The 13,349-nt window shown below is 36.5% G+C and overlaps 1 protein-coding gene across 2 annotated transcripts in view; it reads left to right on the top strand.

The window, feature by feature from the left end:
- The window catches only part of MYO6 (myosin VI), a 117,750-nt gene that overhangs the window by 84,827 nt on the left and 19,574 nt on the right, over positions 1-13,349 (top strand). Inside the window, exons 19-27 of one of the 2 annotated variants that reach the window (XM_068406272.1) lie at positions 1,796-1,834; positions 3,447-3,540; positions 5,635-5,765; positions 5,905-5,982; positions 6,900-7,029; positions 8,824-8,914; positions 10,156-10,306; positions 11,674-11,882; positions 12,249-12,327. In XM_068406272.1, coding sequence (XP_068262373.1) covers positions 1,796-1,834; positions 3,447-3,540; positions 5,635-5,765; positions 5,905-5,982; positions 6,900-7,029; positions 8,824-8,914; positions 10,156-10,306; positions 11,674-11,882; positions 12,249-12,327 — 1,002 coding nt within the window. Of the gene's footprint in view, positions 1-1,795; positions 1,835-3,446; positions 3,541-5,634; positions 5,766-5,904; positions 5,983-6,899; positions 7,030-8,823; positions 8,915-10,155; positions 10,307-11,673; positions 11,883-12,248; positions 12,328-13,349 lie in introns of those variants that run through there. The other variant, XM_068406355.1, reaches the window with a different exon arrangement.

The following is a 13,349-nucleotide window of genomic DNA, read 5'->3' as shown; positions in this document are numbered from 1 at the left end:
CCTCTTTGGATCTGGCCCATCAATCTATAATTCTTTCAATGTTTTCAAGTTTCATGGCATTTTGAATGTATGTGTTACTTCCAGTAATTCATTTAGTGTTACCTTCCCAGACACAACATGTGCTGCTGATGAACACTAATAGCCTTGACAATTTCACTTCAGATGACATCAAAATAAGTTCTGTTATCTTAGTAGAAATTTCATCTATTTAAGAATAAGAATTCTTAGTGCGTCAGTATGTAAGTCAGTCTTGAATTCTTCTAAATACGTCAATTATTAGATGATGTTGCAGGGACTTCTCTTTATGAAATCCTTCAGACATCCCTTCCTTATAACTAATTAAAATTAATTCACATAAACCACTTGAGGAAATAATGATTAATTAGTTCATCAGACCCACTCAAGAATCTTTGGGATAATTTTACCTTAATACAATAATGATGGATTAAATGGTCATAATTCAAAGAGCAGTAGTTTTAGCAATATGTTTTATTCATATGATCGTTTGATTAGTGAAATTTACCTGAGAATGGCTCTGGCTTATTTCTTGTCAAATCACAGAGTATAAGGAAGGGGTATTTTTCCTCTAGCAGAAAAGTATTAGGCAAAAATTAAGCATTTCTAACTTAAGAAAACATAAAGATTATATTCAAGTACATATAAAGAGTATGTGTAAGTGAGAACTGAGCAGGAGGTTATTAGTGTTTGTCATGCCTCTTGTGACACTCCTTCTCTCTTTCTAACCATATCCATGATAAGTTAAAAAAAAAACAAACCAATTTTATGCACTGAAAGGACGACTGGCAGCTGTAGGTGACGCACATTGCCCATACAAATCTGGTTTCTTGGATTCAAGGTAATTGAAAGATCTGGTTAAAAAAAAAATTAGTCAAAAGTCAGATCCTTTCAATTTTGGTTCCACTACAGAAAATGAGGACATACAGAATTTTGTCTTACTTGAGTCTATATACTTAATGCTTGTTAGTAAACCAGAAAGGCTGACACAGCAGTAATCTATGTGGTAAAACAGACACATCTGTAAAGTAAAAGCATAACTGTTTTCTTGATGAGGTTCTGTAATATTTTAAGTCCCTACCAATTGCATTCAATAGCAACTGTAACTCATTTTCCTGAATAGCCTTAAGTCTCTGGTGATCCTGTAGACTTGATCCCAAATAATCATAGGACTGTGGTCTTTTCTTATCACAGCATGTTTAAAACCAGCCTCAGTAAGTGTGATTTTGAAACTATAGTCATCAACAGAGAATTAAAAATTTGGAAGGATGGAATTAAAATTAGATTATGCAAGTTCATTTACTGAAATGTTGACATAGCTTCAAAAAAACCAAGAAAACCCTGAGCATCTGTGTTTTCTGTGTTAATTATTTAACATATAAGTATATACTTGCTATAGATGAAATTGGGGCTTTCACAAATTTTCAGTGTATTTTTTTTTAAATTATTGCTGATCAGTATCATTTTCTTTATTAATTTTATTACTTAGCCATTATTTCCTTTATTTTCCCAAATGAGCTTGCACTTTTTTTGATAACTATTGCAGTAAGTAACTAGTCCATACAGTATTGTTGTACAATTAAAAACAAGCAATTTCCTCAAGACCATTCATGCATACTTGCATGATTTTTTCTGTTAAAATTTGTGAATGTTTGATTTATCAGTTCTGTCTGATTTACTAACAATGAACATGCATGCAGCAATGCTATACCACTATTCTGTGTGTATATTTCTGTAGTTGTCATGGTAAGACTCTTGAAATACCTGTTTTCTTTTTCAGACTCAGTTAAATTTGCTTCTTGAGAAGCTTCACAGTACTGTAAGTATATATACAGATGCAGGTTCCTAATTTTCTGACATAAGTCATAATTGATTATCTCAACAATATGGCTTACAAGAAATCTGATAAATAATTGCATTGGAGTTTGCAGTTACATGGCACTTCTGAAATGTCTTGCTGTGCAGGTAATGATTATTGAGTTACTTAAAACAAAAAAAACACTACCTTTAAAAAACTTGTAGAATGAAAGTTACACAATTGGAGTAAACAATATGAAATGTGTCTGTACTCCATTGTCCTTTTTTGTCACTTTTACTTCCCTTCATTCACTGGTTATCATTGATGACTAATTTGCAGAAGATTTAGAGATGTTATTTAGAAGGCAGATAATTTATTATTACTTTCTGCTTTCAGATTCCATAAAGTTGTTAAAAATAAAATGTTTCATTTCACTTTTGTGATAGGCTGTAAATGCACAGATGGTCAAAGAACTTGATTCCCCTAATAAGTATTCAGTAATTTAGCTGATGTAATTTGATAGTTTGTGGAATTCTCTGTGTAATTCAACATACACCTTTTTTTTTTTAAGAACTTGTATTTGTAGGAAAACATTCTTGTTTCCCTTGACCACATATTCTAACCGGTTCTAGATACGAGGTTATGCTCTGTCAAAAAAAGAAAAAGGGGGAAAAAGATGGGAAACGAATGGGGCAGGTGCTGGAGTGTAGCTGACATTAAGATTTTACTGTACTCATGAGGCTGGTCTGAGAGAAAAATTCTCTTTCACACAGAACACTCTGGAACTGTAACCCAGTCCAGGGAAAAAGTATGTGGCCAGGCTTGCTGTACTCTGAGTTTAGCTAACCCATGACAGAGGATGTATTGTTAATATGGAGCTCCCTTGGCAGGTGCTCTCTCACTCTCAGCTGAAGGATAGAAAAAGAGAAGACACTGCAAACCAGGAGTAAAATTATGTTTTCTCAGTCCCAATTTTGTTTTAGTGTATAAGGTAGGTTATCATTAGCAGCCACCTGTTATAGGAAAATCTGAATAATTGGATGGTGTTTTGCAAAAATGTCATCCTTAATGAATGTGAAATGATCAGGCAGAGCAGTGGTTGAAATTGTAGAGATAGCACACATGGTAATAAGAGAGGAGCAGACTGGAACAACATGGGGGAAGGGAAAGTGAAGCTATGAGCCATAAAACCCTGTAAAAAGTAAAAGTTAGAAGAAAGGAGGGTCAAGTTCATCTGTCATTTTTTCCAATGTCAAGAGGCTGATAGCATGTTCACTGGTGTGAACTCTGGAGGACTGAGGCATTTAGGTGATATGACTGTAGAAGATAACGAGGGTAATAGAATCTAGACTGCTAAATAGTAATTAGATTGTACTGATGTTAAGAAGAACAGTTGAGTGAAAACTCAAAGTTCAGGATCCAATTAGTAGCTTGAGCATTGAGATCAGTTACATCAAGACCAAGGCTAGAGTGCAAAACTGATATATGAGAGAAAAAGAATGTCAGCATTTCTTTTTTAGAATACTATTATTTTGTATCTTTTCTTTTCCAACCATAATTCTTAAATGACTAACTGTTATTTCAGGAGGTTTAAAAATCTCTAGATTCTGCTAACTTATTGTTTTGGTAATAGGGGTCTAGCTTTATTCGCTGTATCAAACCTAATTTAAAGATGACAAGTCACCATTTTGAAGGAGGACAGATCCTCTCTCAGCTTCAGTGTTCAGGTAATGTATGCCTCTGATATTTTTCCCTCTATTTATTACTTTAGGCATTATAGATTGACCTAAGTTTGAAATATGTGAGATGGAAGCAATATTTCCTTGCTCGAACTGTTGCTTTCTAGAAGGTACCTTATTTGTGCCTTTCAAACAGTTACTTAGATTCTTAGTAACTTAGCTCTCTGTCACGGTTTAAAGCTGGGCCAGCTATTAAACCTGTGGCAGATGCTCTCTGTTATCCCCCGCCCCCCCCCGTCCCCATCCCGAGGGAAAGGGAAAAGGGAGAGAGACTTCCGGGTTGGAAAGTTAAAACAGTTTTAATAAACTATAATAGTGAAAAAGAGTATAATAATAATAATAGAAATAATCAAATATATACAAATATATACAAATATATATACAAAACCAAGATAGAGCTCCCCTGAAGTCAGCCACATCACCACCGGCACTGCAGGGCAGGCTCCGGGAAGGCCCAGGCTGGGCCCAGCGACGGTCGAGAGCTGGATTCAGGGATGCACGGATCGGGATCGGGGGCAGCAAGAAAACGGACAGAGTCCTCTTCGGACACTGGCCATAGCAGAAAGAGAGTGAGACCCTCGTGATCCCCCCACTTTATACTGAGAATGACGTGTATGGGATGGAATACCCTCGTTGGTCAATTTTGGGTCATCTGCCCTGTCCACTCCCCCCTGCAGCTGCGACCCCCCTTCGGCTTTTCACTCGTAAGCAGTGAGGAATTTAGCAGTGACCTTGGTTTCTCTAAGACTAAGTACAGCAAGAGCCTTTCTGCATAACAGCCCTACCGGTGCCTCAGCGATAACTACAAACTTCGAGCGTTATCAGTCCTGGAAGCAGACACTGTCTGCAAAACATGCAGTTAGTTTCAGAAAGTGCAGTTACTTAGAGGAGACTTAGCTGAAAGTAAAAATGTCTGAAAGGAAAATTGGCCTGGTTTAGGCCAAACCAGGACACTCTCGTTTTAGTCAATAGAACCCTAGAAATAATTCACCTGAACTGCTGTAAGGTCTCGTTTTTTCAAGAAGAGTTGATGTAATTTCTGTTGACTGTTTTTCCAGTGAGAGTTCAGACACCAGGTGCATATGTAAGAAGCCATATAGCCATATATTGGTACATAAATTTAGATTTACTGACCTAGAGCTGAATCCCATCTCTTTGTGTTTCCCACAATGTTAATAGGGGAGCAGTTCAGTCCAGAACAACAATTGCAATGTTTTACAGGAGTCTTACAAGCTCACTTTTCCATACGTGCTTACTTCAGCAACAGTAAATGAACCTTAATCTAGTAAAACAAAGTTATAATATGTAATGTTAAAAGAGGAAGATGTAATGCTATAAAGTCTTCTTTGAAAAAGAAACAGTGTAAACAAATCAAATTTCCATTGAAAGCAAATATGCAAAAGATTAAGTTTAAAGACAGCAACCACAAGGTAAGGGCTATCTTAAAAACTTATATGCAAAATCTGTCGATAGGGTTATGTAAAGCAGCAAGCAAAAACTGGCATGGCCTGTGCTGCCTGAAGTAATTTAAACCTTTTACTGGCTTTGTGTCTGTGCTTTCCTGATGTCCTAGTTGCAGCCAAAATGTAGTAACAGTATTCGGGGCATTAAAATTACGTCGTAGCAGCTTATACCTAGTACTGTAGTACACTAAATGTTCTAGCGCTGCATCTATACTGTATCTCATAAATATCAATGACACTATGAAAATAAAAGCCTGGCTGGGCATCGTTAGGTGTTTTTTTTTTTTTCTTTAAAAATGAAAATGTCCAATCTGCTAAAACCAAAAAATTTAGAAGAGATACCAGAAAAAAATCCTCTGCATAGTTGGTTGTTACTTACCTCTCAAACAGGAAGAAAATTGTATGGGCTCTTCTCATCTGTTCAATATTAACTTTTTGTGAATGATCACATGATCAAGAAATGTTAGAGGCTGGATCAAGTCCCAGCTGAACTTTGTGGTTTAGTCTCTGAACAATGTCTTTGACGCTTATGTCATGAACTACTGGCTATCACAAAAATCACTGCTTCATTTGCGTTTTACTGATACCAACTTCTGTGCATGTGTTTGTATGAATCTAGGAATGGTGTCTGTTCTGGATTTGATGCAAGGTGGTTTCCCTTCACGAGCTTCATTTCATGAACTTTATAATATGTACAAGAAATACTTGCCTGAAAAATTGGCTCGACTGGATCCTAGGCTCTTTTGCAAGGTAAGAAAGAAATCAATTATTCTTCTGTATCATCCAGGACAGAAAATGTATTGTGGAGGGTTTTTTGTGGGTTTTGAACTTTGTTTTCTTTTTTTTTGAAGAAGGCAGAATATAATCCTAAGTGTATTTTGTGTTTCAGGCACTATTTAAAGCCTTGGGACTGAATGAAAATGATTACAAATTTGGGCTAACCAAGGTGTTTTTTAGACCCGGCAAGGTAACATTTCTCTTGGAGTTCATGAATGTGAATCTTAGAATAATTTCATTGTTCAACACGTTGCTAAAAGTGTGGCCAACTTAAATAAGGTTACCCAGGGCTTTTTGTAAATACTGTTAATTTTCTATGAAAAAAATCAATATTAAGACTGATATATTTGGTTTCATAGTCTTGTTGCTAATGCTGCTGTATTCCTAATGCAATGTTTCTATTCCCAGATGTTCTACCAGTCACTTAAGACTTATGTTGACTATTAAAAAGAGCAAGTCAGAGCAAGGAAAAAATATTTTCTAATAAAATCTATAGCTGAAATCTCTTTCTGTGGTTCTGAGCATTGCTGCTGCTATGCAGAGAAAGGAGATGAAGTAGGGAGCTGTTGTGACTAGAAAGGAAAATTATTGTAGTCCCAGAAGAATGTTCTTACTATCATAATTACTGAAAAGTAGAAGTGCAGGATTTTCAGAAAAGGTTGCCTTTAGTTGGACTCTTATACAAAGGTTAAAAATTGAGAAGTGGTTTCAGGGCTTTTTTTTTTCCCAGATACAGAATTAGAGGTGTCTTGAAGTTGTGGAAGGCCAGAATAAGTGTTCAAGATGTAGAGAAACAATTTTTAAAAATTTTGGCAATAAGTATTTTTAGTGATTAATAATTGGTTGGATTATTCAGAATGCCAAGTGTTGTACATCAATTAAACAAACAAACAAACAAAAACTGCCAGTAGTTATTTATGTTATCATTAGAGAATAAAGTGATGCCAGACATACCTGCTCACTTGAATTAATTGAAAGCTGATATAATGATGAAATACAGTTTACATTTAAATCATTTTACCTTTTTAACTCAACAGACTCTTAAATAATAATGTCTAACACTCTCTTGTTCTCCTAATTTGTAAAACTTTTTTTTTTGATATTTAGTTTGCAGAGTTTGATCAGATAATGAAATCTGATCCAGATCACTTAGCAGAGCTAGTTAAACGAGTGAATCGCTGGCTTATCTGCAGTCGTTGGAAAAAAGTTCAGTGGTGTTCTCTCTCAGTCATTAAATGTATGTATTTAATGTTTTATTAAATCAAAATGTTTGTTAAAAATACAGCAAAGCAATTATTATCACCTTGAAATGTGGCTAAGGACATGTATAGCAGATGGTTACATACTGAATTCTGAGTAATTGCTTTCAAGGTTGGTGAGGTATTTTGTATGCTTTATGTTAAGTACATACAGGGGGGCTTAGAGCAGAGGTTTTTAAAAGTGGGACATACAGCCCACCACCAATCTCCCGTGTCCAGTCTGCGTGCTTACCGAAGCCTGGGTAACTTCTTGCACAGAATTAACTACCTATCACAGGTCTTGCCAGGGAGAGACTTCTACATCAGCAGCAAAGAACAGTAGTTCAACTCTCAGCTGACAACATGGAGTCATTTAGTTCTGGGAAGTGCCTGCACGGAGGTTGTCATCTCCGAACAGAAACTATGTGTTTGAAAGCACTGTCATGAATTAAGGGGCAAACATCTCTACTCCAGCAGTTACTGCTGATCAGCAAATAAGTGCCTATTGATACGCAGTTTCCAACTGCTTGGCCTGCCCAGTTTGCTGTGCAGAGTAGGAATGAGGCGGTGTGGAACAGATTGGTGCTTGTGGGGTGCTTTGGTAAAGATGTCTTGGAGATGGGGAGAGATCTGATGCAGGATGTCAGGGATCTATAGTAGCACAGAGGGTGGAAAGTATACATTAAGATGGGGAAGAAGCATGAAGGCCTCGTGCTTTATGGCTGTGCATTTGGGCCACCACAGTTGTGACATCTACATCTGTCACTGATCGGATACTATTTGTTGCTGTTTATGCTGGAGCAAATAGAATTTGTGAATTCTTACCATATAGGTTTCAGACATCAAAATTATAACACTAAAATCATATTTTTGACCTAAATTTATGCTGTTTAGTCTGTTTTTCAGAAAGATAAGACAGAAAGTCTGTCACTGTGTCCAAAAAGTAGAAACCCAGGGAAATAATATGCTGGTTTTATGTGCCTTAGGTTTTTTTTAGTGCTTCATGGGAAATTAGAAGCTAATTTTATCCCCAGAATAAAGCTGAAATAGATACATGAAAAGTACAGTGCATCTTTGTGATGACCTAAGTCCAGTAGTTAAATATCGCTGCGTTCACGAACCATGTGCTCAGCTGATGACTAGAAGGCAGCATGGATCCTTAGGCATCTATGCTTCCTTCAGTAGATGTGTAAGGACTGCATTTATTGTTGCACTTCTGAGCTACTCAGGACGCATGCTCGTGCCTGTGCCGTGACGTTATTCTCTGTTTAACTTGCCTCCTGGTCCCAATCATTCGAGTCTTTAGATGAAGACTATTAGAAGAATAACAGCTGAAGGTTTTGTTTGGGTTCTTTCATTTCAGTATTGCAGAGAATGCTCAGCAAAGTTGCAGACACTTTATTATCTCTAGCAGACGTTGGCTGCTTGATTATCCTTCAGCACAGGACTTAGCCTTCCAGCTGGGCATCTCCTGCTTGCTAGGTCCAGTGACTTTTCACTGAGGTTACGGATGTCTGTGAAATCTGGAGGGGGGTGGGGGGGTATTGGTGTATGTGAGAGTGTGCACACACTGAATTCTTCCTGTTTGTTTTGGGTAGGAGCCTCTATGCCTGGCTCAGGATTCTGTGTTCTGTTGTCTGCTGTGTCTTAAGTGTTGTGTTTCTAGTACAGACCTAGCTCGCAAGCACATGTAGCCTACATAACAGTTTTGAGCCATCAAGTGTGTGAGTGATATAGAAGTAGTGTTAAATGGTATAAACCATTGAGACTCGGTATCTTCTTTGTGTTTACAGTGAAAAATAAGATAAAATATCGAGCCAGTGCCTGCATTAAAATACAAAAGACTATTCGTATGTGGCTTTGCAAGAGAAAGCACAAACCACGGTAAGAGAATATTCCTTGGTTGAAGAAAATGGATTTTTAATAATATTGTCTTGTGAATGTAAAGAGGAGATTTACTATGCTTAACTAAATACATCTGAAGTCATAGAATGATGCTAAGTATGAATGAAAGAGACTTTGAGAGGTGCCGTGTTCCTCCTCTCTTCCCAAGGATAAATAGACTAAATCTGAACCTTTCCTAAGAGATGTTTGTTTAGCTCTTTGTTCATGAAATCCTTCAGTGATAGCCTAGTTATTAGAAATCCTTAGTTAAGTCTCTCTAAATGAAATTCAAGCTCATAATTTTTGTCCTTTACCCATTCACACCTTCCTTTATAGGCCCCTATTCTTTTTTATCTGAAAAATAATTGCGTGTTCTGTCTGTCTTGTCTCCTCTTGAAATTAAGTAATTCCATTAGCTTTAATCTGACTGCATGGAATACTGATGGAAAAAACACTGTGGTCACTAAGCTCTGTTGACACCTTTTTGTTCTTTGATAGAGATCCAACTATCTCTTCTTTAATAGCAGAGTTCTTATAAAATGTGTTCTTTTAAATCCTTTGATAGTTATGTTTCATTTTGTACCTTGGCATTTCTGACCATGTCCCTATATTTTTAAGCTGTTCCGTACTCACCTTTAATGATTTGATTTAGTTTCTACTTTTTGTGTGTAGTTTTCCTGAATCCCACTTCAGTGATTTCTGTCTAGGAAGACTGTCTCTGTGGAGTTGTAACTCGTATGTGTGGCCTTCAATATTGGTTCTTTAAAAAACTCTAAGTTTTCCTGGGCTCTTCTTTTCCCCAGACTTGTTTTTTCCCGTGTTAGGTCTAATGACTGTGTCTCCTGCTGTATAGTTCAGTTTTATCTGATTCAGTCCCGTTATTGCTCTTTGAGTAAGAGGCACAACTCAACCTTTATCCGCTCCAGTCAAAATCCTCTAGTGGATACTAATGATTTGTTATTGAACAAAAAATCCCCACATTAATTCTCAAAATAAAAATACATTTTTCCATTTTGAGTCACTGTCTGCTGATCAGTTTTAATTATTCTTTGCAAAAGGCTCCATTGCTTAGTTACTTCATGTGATAATGTTTGAATTTCAAAAAAAGAGGGTGAGTTTTATCAGAAGGCATAACTTCTCTCCCCTATCTGCCTCTTTAATGTGAGTGATTAGTGGTAGTTTTAAAGATACCACCTTGTAAAAGCATCTCAAGATGCAAATAAACTATCTTACTTTCACAGCATTGATGGCTTGATAAAAGTGCGTACGCTAAAGAAGAGACTTGGTAAATTTAATGAAGTAGTGAGTGCTCTGAAGGAGGGGAAGGCAGAGACAAGCAAGCAAGTCAAGGAGCTGGAGTATTCTATTGATGCTTCAATGACCAAAATTAAGGTATGATAATAATCATAGTTTCTTATTACTGGAATCTTTTAAAAAGCTTAATCTAAAGTAGAAGGCCAATGTATTTTTCTTAATAGAAAAGACATTTTAATACAGAGTTCTTAATTTTCAGAGGCACTGGGTAAATCCTGTTTAAAATAATTTGTGAATGTAACTGAAGTGAATCCTGAAACTGGGTGCATATGTCTAGACTTTGGTATTATTACCTGTGTTTCAAAATTGGCACTGGAGACTTTAAAGCAAAAATGCATGTTGATATCGTGAAACAAGTGTTGTTAATAATTTGCTTGTTGCTTTTATTATTGGAATAGTGCATATGGGCAATGTTCTAAATGAATCAGGGCTGAAACGTACAAGCATTTATCACAGAGTGAAGAGATTTATACTCCAGTCACGAGTTTTTTTCAGACTTGGTAGTAAAGAGAATTCAGCTTGCTGATTATGCTTCAGGGTCTATAGTTCTCAGTTTCTTACCACAAAAGCACACAGACAAAACGAAAGCACACTGGGATTTATTAATGTTAGAAAAAATTTGACGTGTTGAATTTTTGTTTCATGCAATGTTATAGCTTTCTTAGTGTACTGTATTAAGATTTTTCTATTTAAAATCACGGTTGAAAAGATGATAGAATTAACCTGTCAACTTAACAGTTCTCTTTTCTAATAAAAATGTGATAATTTTATTATCATCATGATACACCCTCAGAAAAGGTCATCAAACACCCCATATCACAGTTTCGTTAGTATACATCAATGTGAATTGTCAAATGTAGTTAAATTGTAGCTATCAATGAGGTTTGAAAATGTATGTAGCAAAGGCTATTGTTTTGCATATTTTCAACCTGTTATTTGCTACTAATACCTTTTTTTAAAAAAGTTAGTCACAGCATGGTCCAATACTTTCTAAGTGCTAGCACACATAGTAAGAGAAACTATTTTGTGCTATGACATAAAAGGCAGAGCTATAAATAACCACTATAGATGCTAAGAACACGACACAAAATGCACATAGGAGGCCCTTAGTTTTCATCTTAGCATGGTAAGAATTAATTTCTATTGCTTAAAATTGCAAGGTTTAAAACATGAATGCATGTTTTAAAGAGAAGGCATGTTTAATTTCAGTGATAAAATGGAGATTACTTTGAATGGTTTTATATGAGAGAGGAGAGTAATGGATCCCCAGGATTTTAGGAAGGAAGGGAAGGATATGCTCAAGCTCCCCCACCCTGAAGTGTATGTTTAGTTTACTTATACTGCTCAATGCTGTCATTTCATTAATATTTTTTCAATATACTTTTTTTTTAAGTGAATTATAATTGTAGAAGAACATAATCCCCTCTTACTATTTCATTTTGCAGACTACTATAATGACTAGGGAACAGATACAGAAAGAATATGACGCTCTAGTTAGAAGCTCAGAGCAGCTTCTGAGTGCACTGCAAAAGAAGAAACAGCAAGAGGAGGAAGCAGAGAGGCTACGACGCATCCAGGAGGAAATGGAAAAAGAAAGAAAGAGACGTGAAGAGGAAGAACAACGAAGAAGGAAGGAAGAAGAGGAAAGACGTCTGTGAGTCTTGAATAAGTTGGTGGTTATAGAATAAGAAGAAAATAAGAAAGGCACTTTAATGAGGTTGTTTTTAATACTCCTATGCTTAAAGAGAGTCACTTGGATTGTACTCCTGGTGTGCTCTGTTTCCTTTCCCAGTGATTTATAAGGTAAGTGTGGTGAGAAGAGAGCGTGAAAGAAATTATATGATGCAGCTGGAAATACAGATGCACTTGGAAAGCTTCTTGGGTTTACATGTAGTGTCTTGTCGTCAGGACTGTACTGAGTTCTGGATTACCATTCAGTTTTATGGAAGGTGCTTTCCTATCTCTCGTTCATTTGTATTGTAATAACATGTTTTCATTTCCTCCTCCTCTTTTGTAATAGGAAATCTGAGATTGAGGCAAAGAGAAAACAGGAAGAGGAAGAGAGGAAAAAAAGAGAAGAGGAAGAAAAACGTATTCAGGTTAATGTTTTAGCTGTGTGGGGGTTTGGGGGTCTTTTGTTCTTGTTGTTTTGGTTTTTGCTGTTTTTTGTTTTTTTTTTTAATCTTTGTCACAGCTTAGGTTCTCCACAGAGTCTAACAGCTTCATTTTATAAATGCATGTCTCAAGAGTCATTCAGCAGTGTTGCTTTAGTAGTAAATGTAAGACAAAAATCATGATTAGGGCATCCCAAGACAGGTCACCTGTTTCTAGTCCACATGCAAGTTCAGGTCTTCTCAGCAGAGGTTCGTTTGTTTTTAAAGGGTTTTTAAAGTTGTTTTAAAGTTAAAAACACACAACACTCGAGAATCCTAGTTTAGCCTTTAGTCACCTGTATCAGAATAATAAGCACTACCACCTTGCAGAATTTAAACATAAAAAGAGTATGCTGCTATTTGGGTAGTCTCTAAATCATTGCTTGGAGACCATCACAGATGCACATAGTGTTTTGTGAGAATTTCATGGGATCAGTTTCCATTCAGGGACAGTTTGAATGGATTAAACTTTGTCCGCTGAGGAAGCAAGATGGCCTGTTGCCAGAAGGTTTAAAAACTTGGTCTTCCAGCACTATGACTGTCTCTAGGGATTGTCTTTATTTATGTTTCTTTGTTTCTGAGATGTGGATATCTGCAATGCAGAATGTAATTTACACTCTTACTTAGAAACACTGCGTTTGGGTACAAAGCAGATACATAACACAGTAGGGTATTTCTTTCTTCTACATACAGTTAATTACTCATTATTTCTCCTTCTGGTGGTTGTTACTATCAACTAATCAAGATGGGATTCAAAGGTTAAAGTCGCTGGTGTTACTGCACTGCTTTAGTGGTGCAAATTCACGATGATGAGTAGGAAGTGACTTTGTCTCCTTGGTGACTTTTGAGCACCAAGAAAGGCACTGGTGAGACTTAGCATGTATGACTTTCAGAAGTACGAATTGAATGGTTGCATTTTACTTACTGCATGTGCAAGGCCTTTTGTTAAATAATGGTAAACTGGAATT

Source organism: Nyctibius grandis, chromosome 1 (assembly GCF_013368605.1).
Source record: "Nyctibius grandis isolate bNycGra1 chromosome 1, bNycGra1.pri, whole genome shotgun sequence".
Classification (NCBI taxonomy): Eukaryota; Metazoa; Chordata; class Aves; order Nyctibiiformes; family Nyctibiidae; genus Nyctibius; species Nyctibius grandis.
Note: the sequence above shows the minus strand (reverse complement) of the source record. Positions and strands in the feature narration are given on the sequence as shown.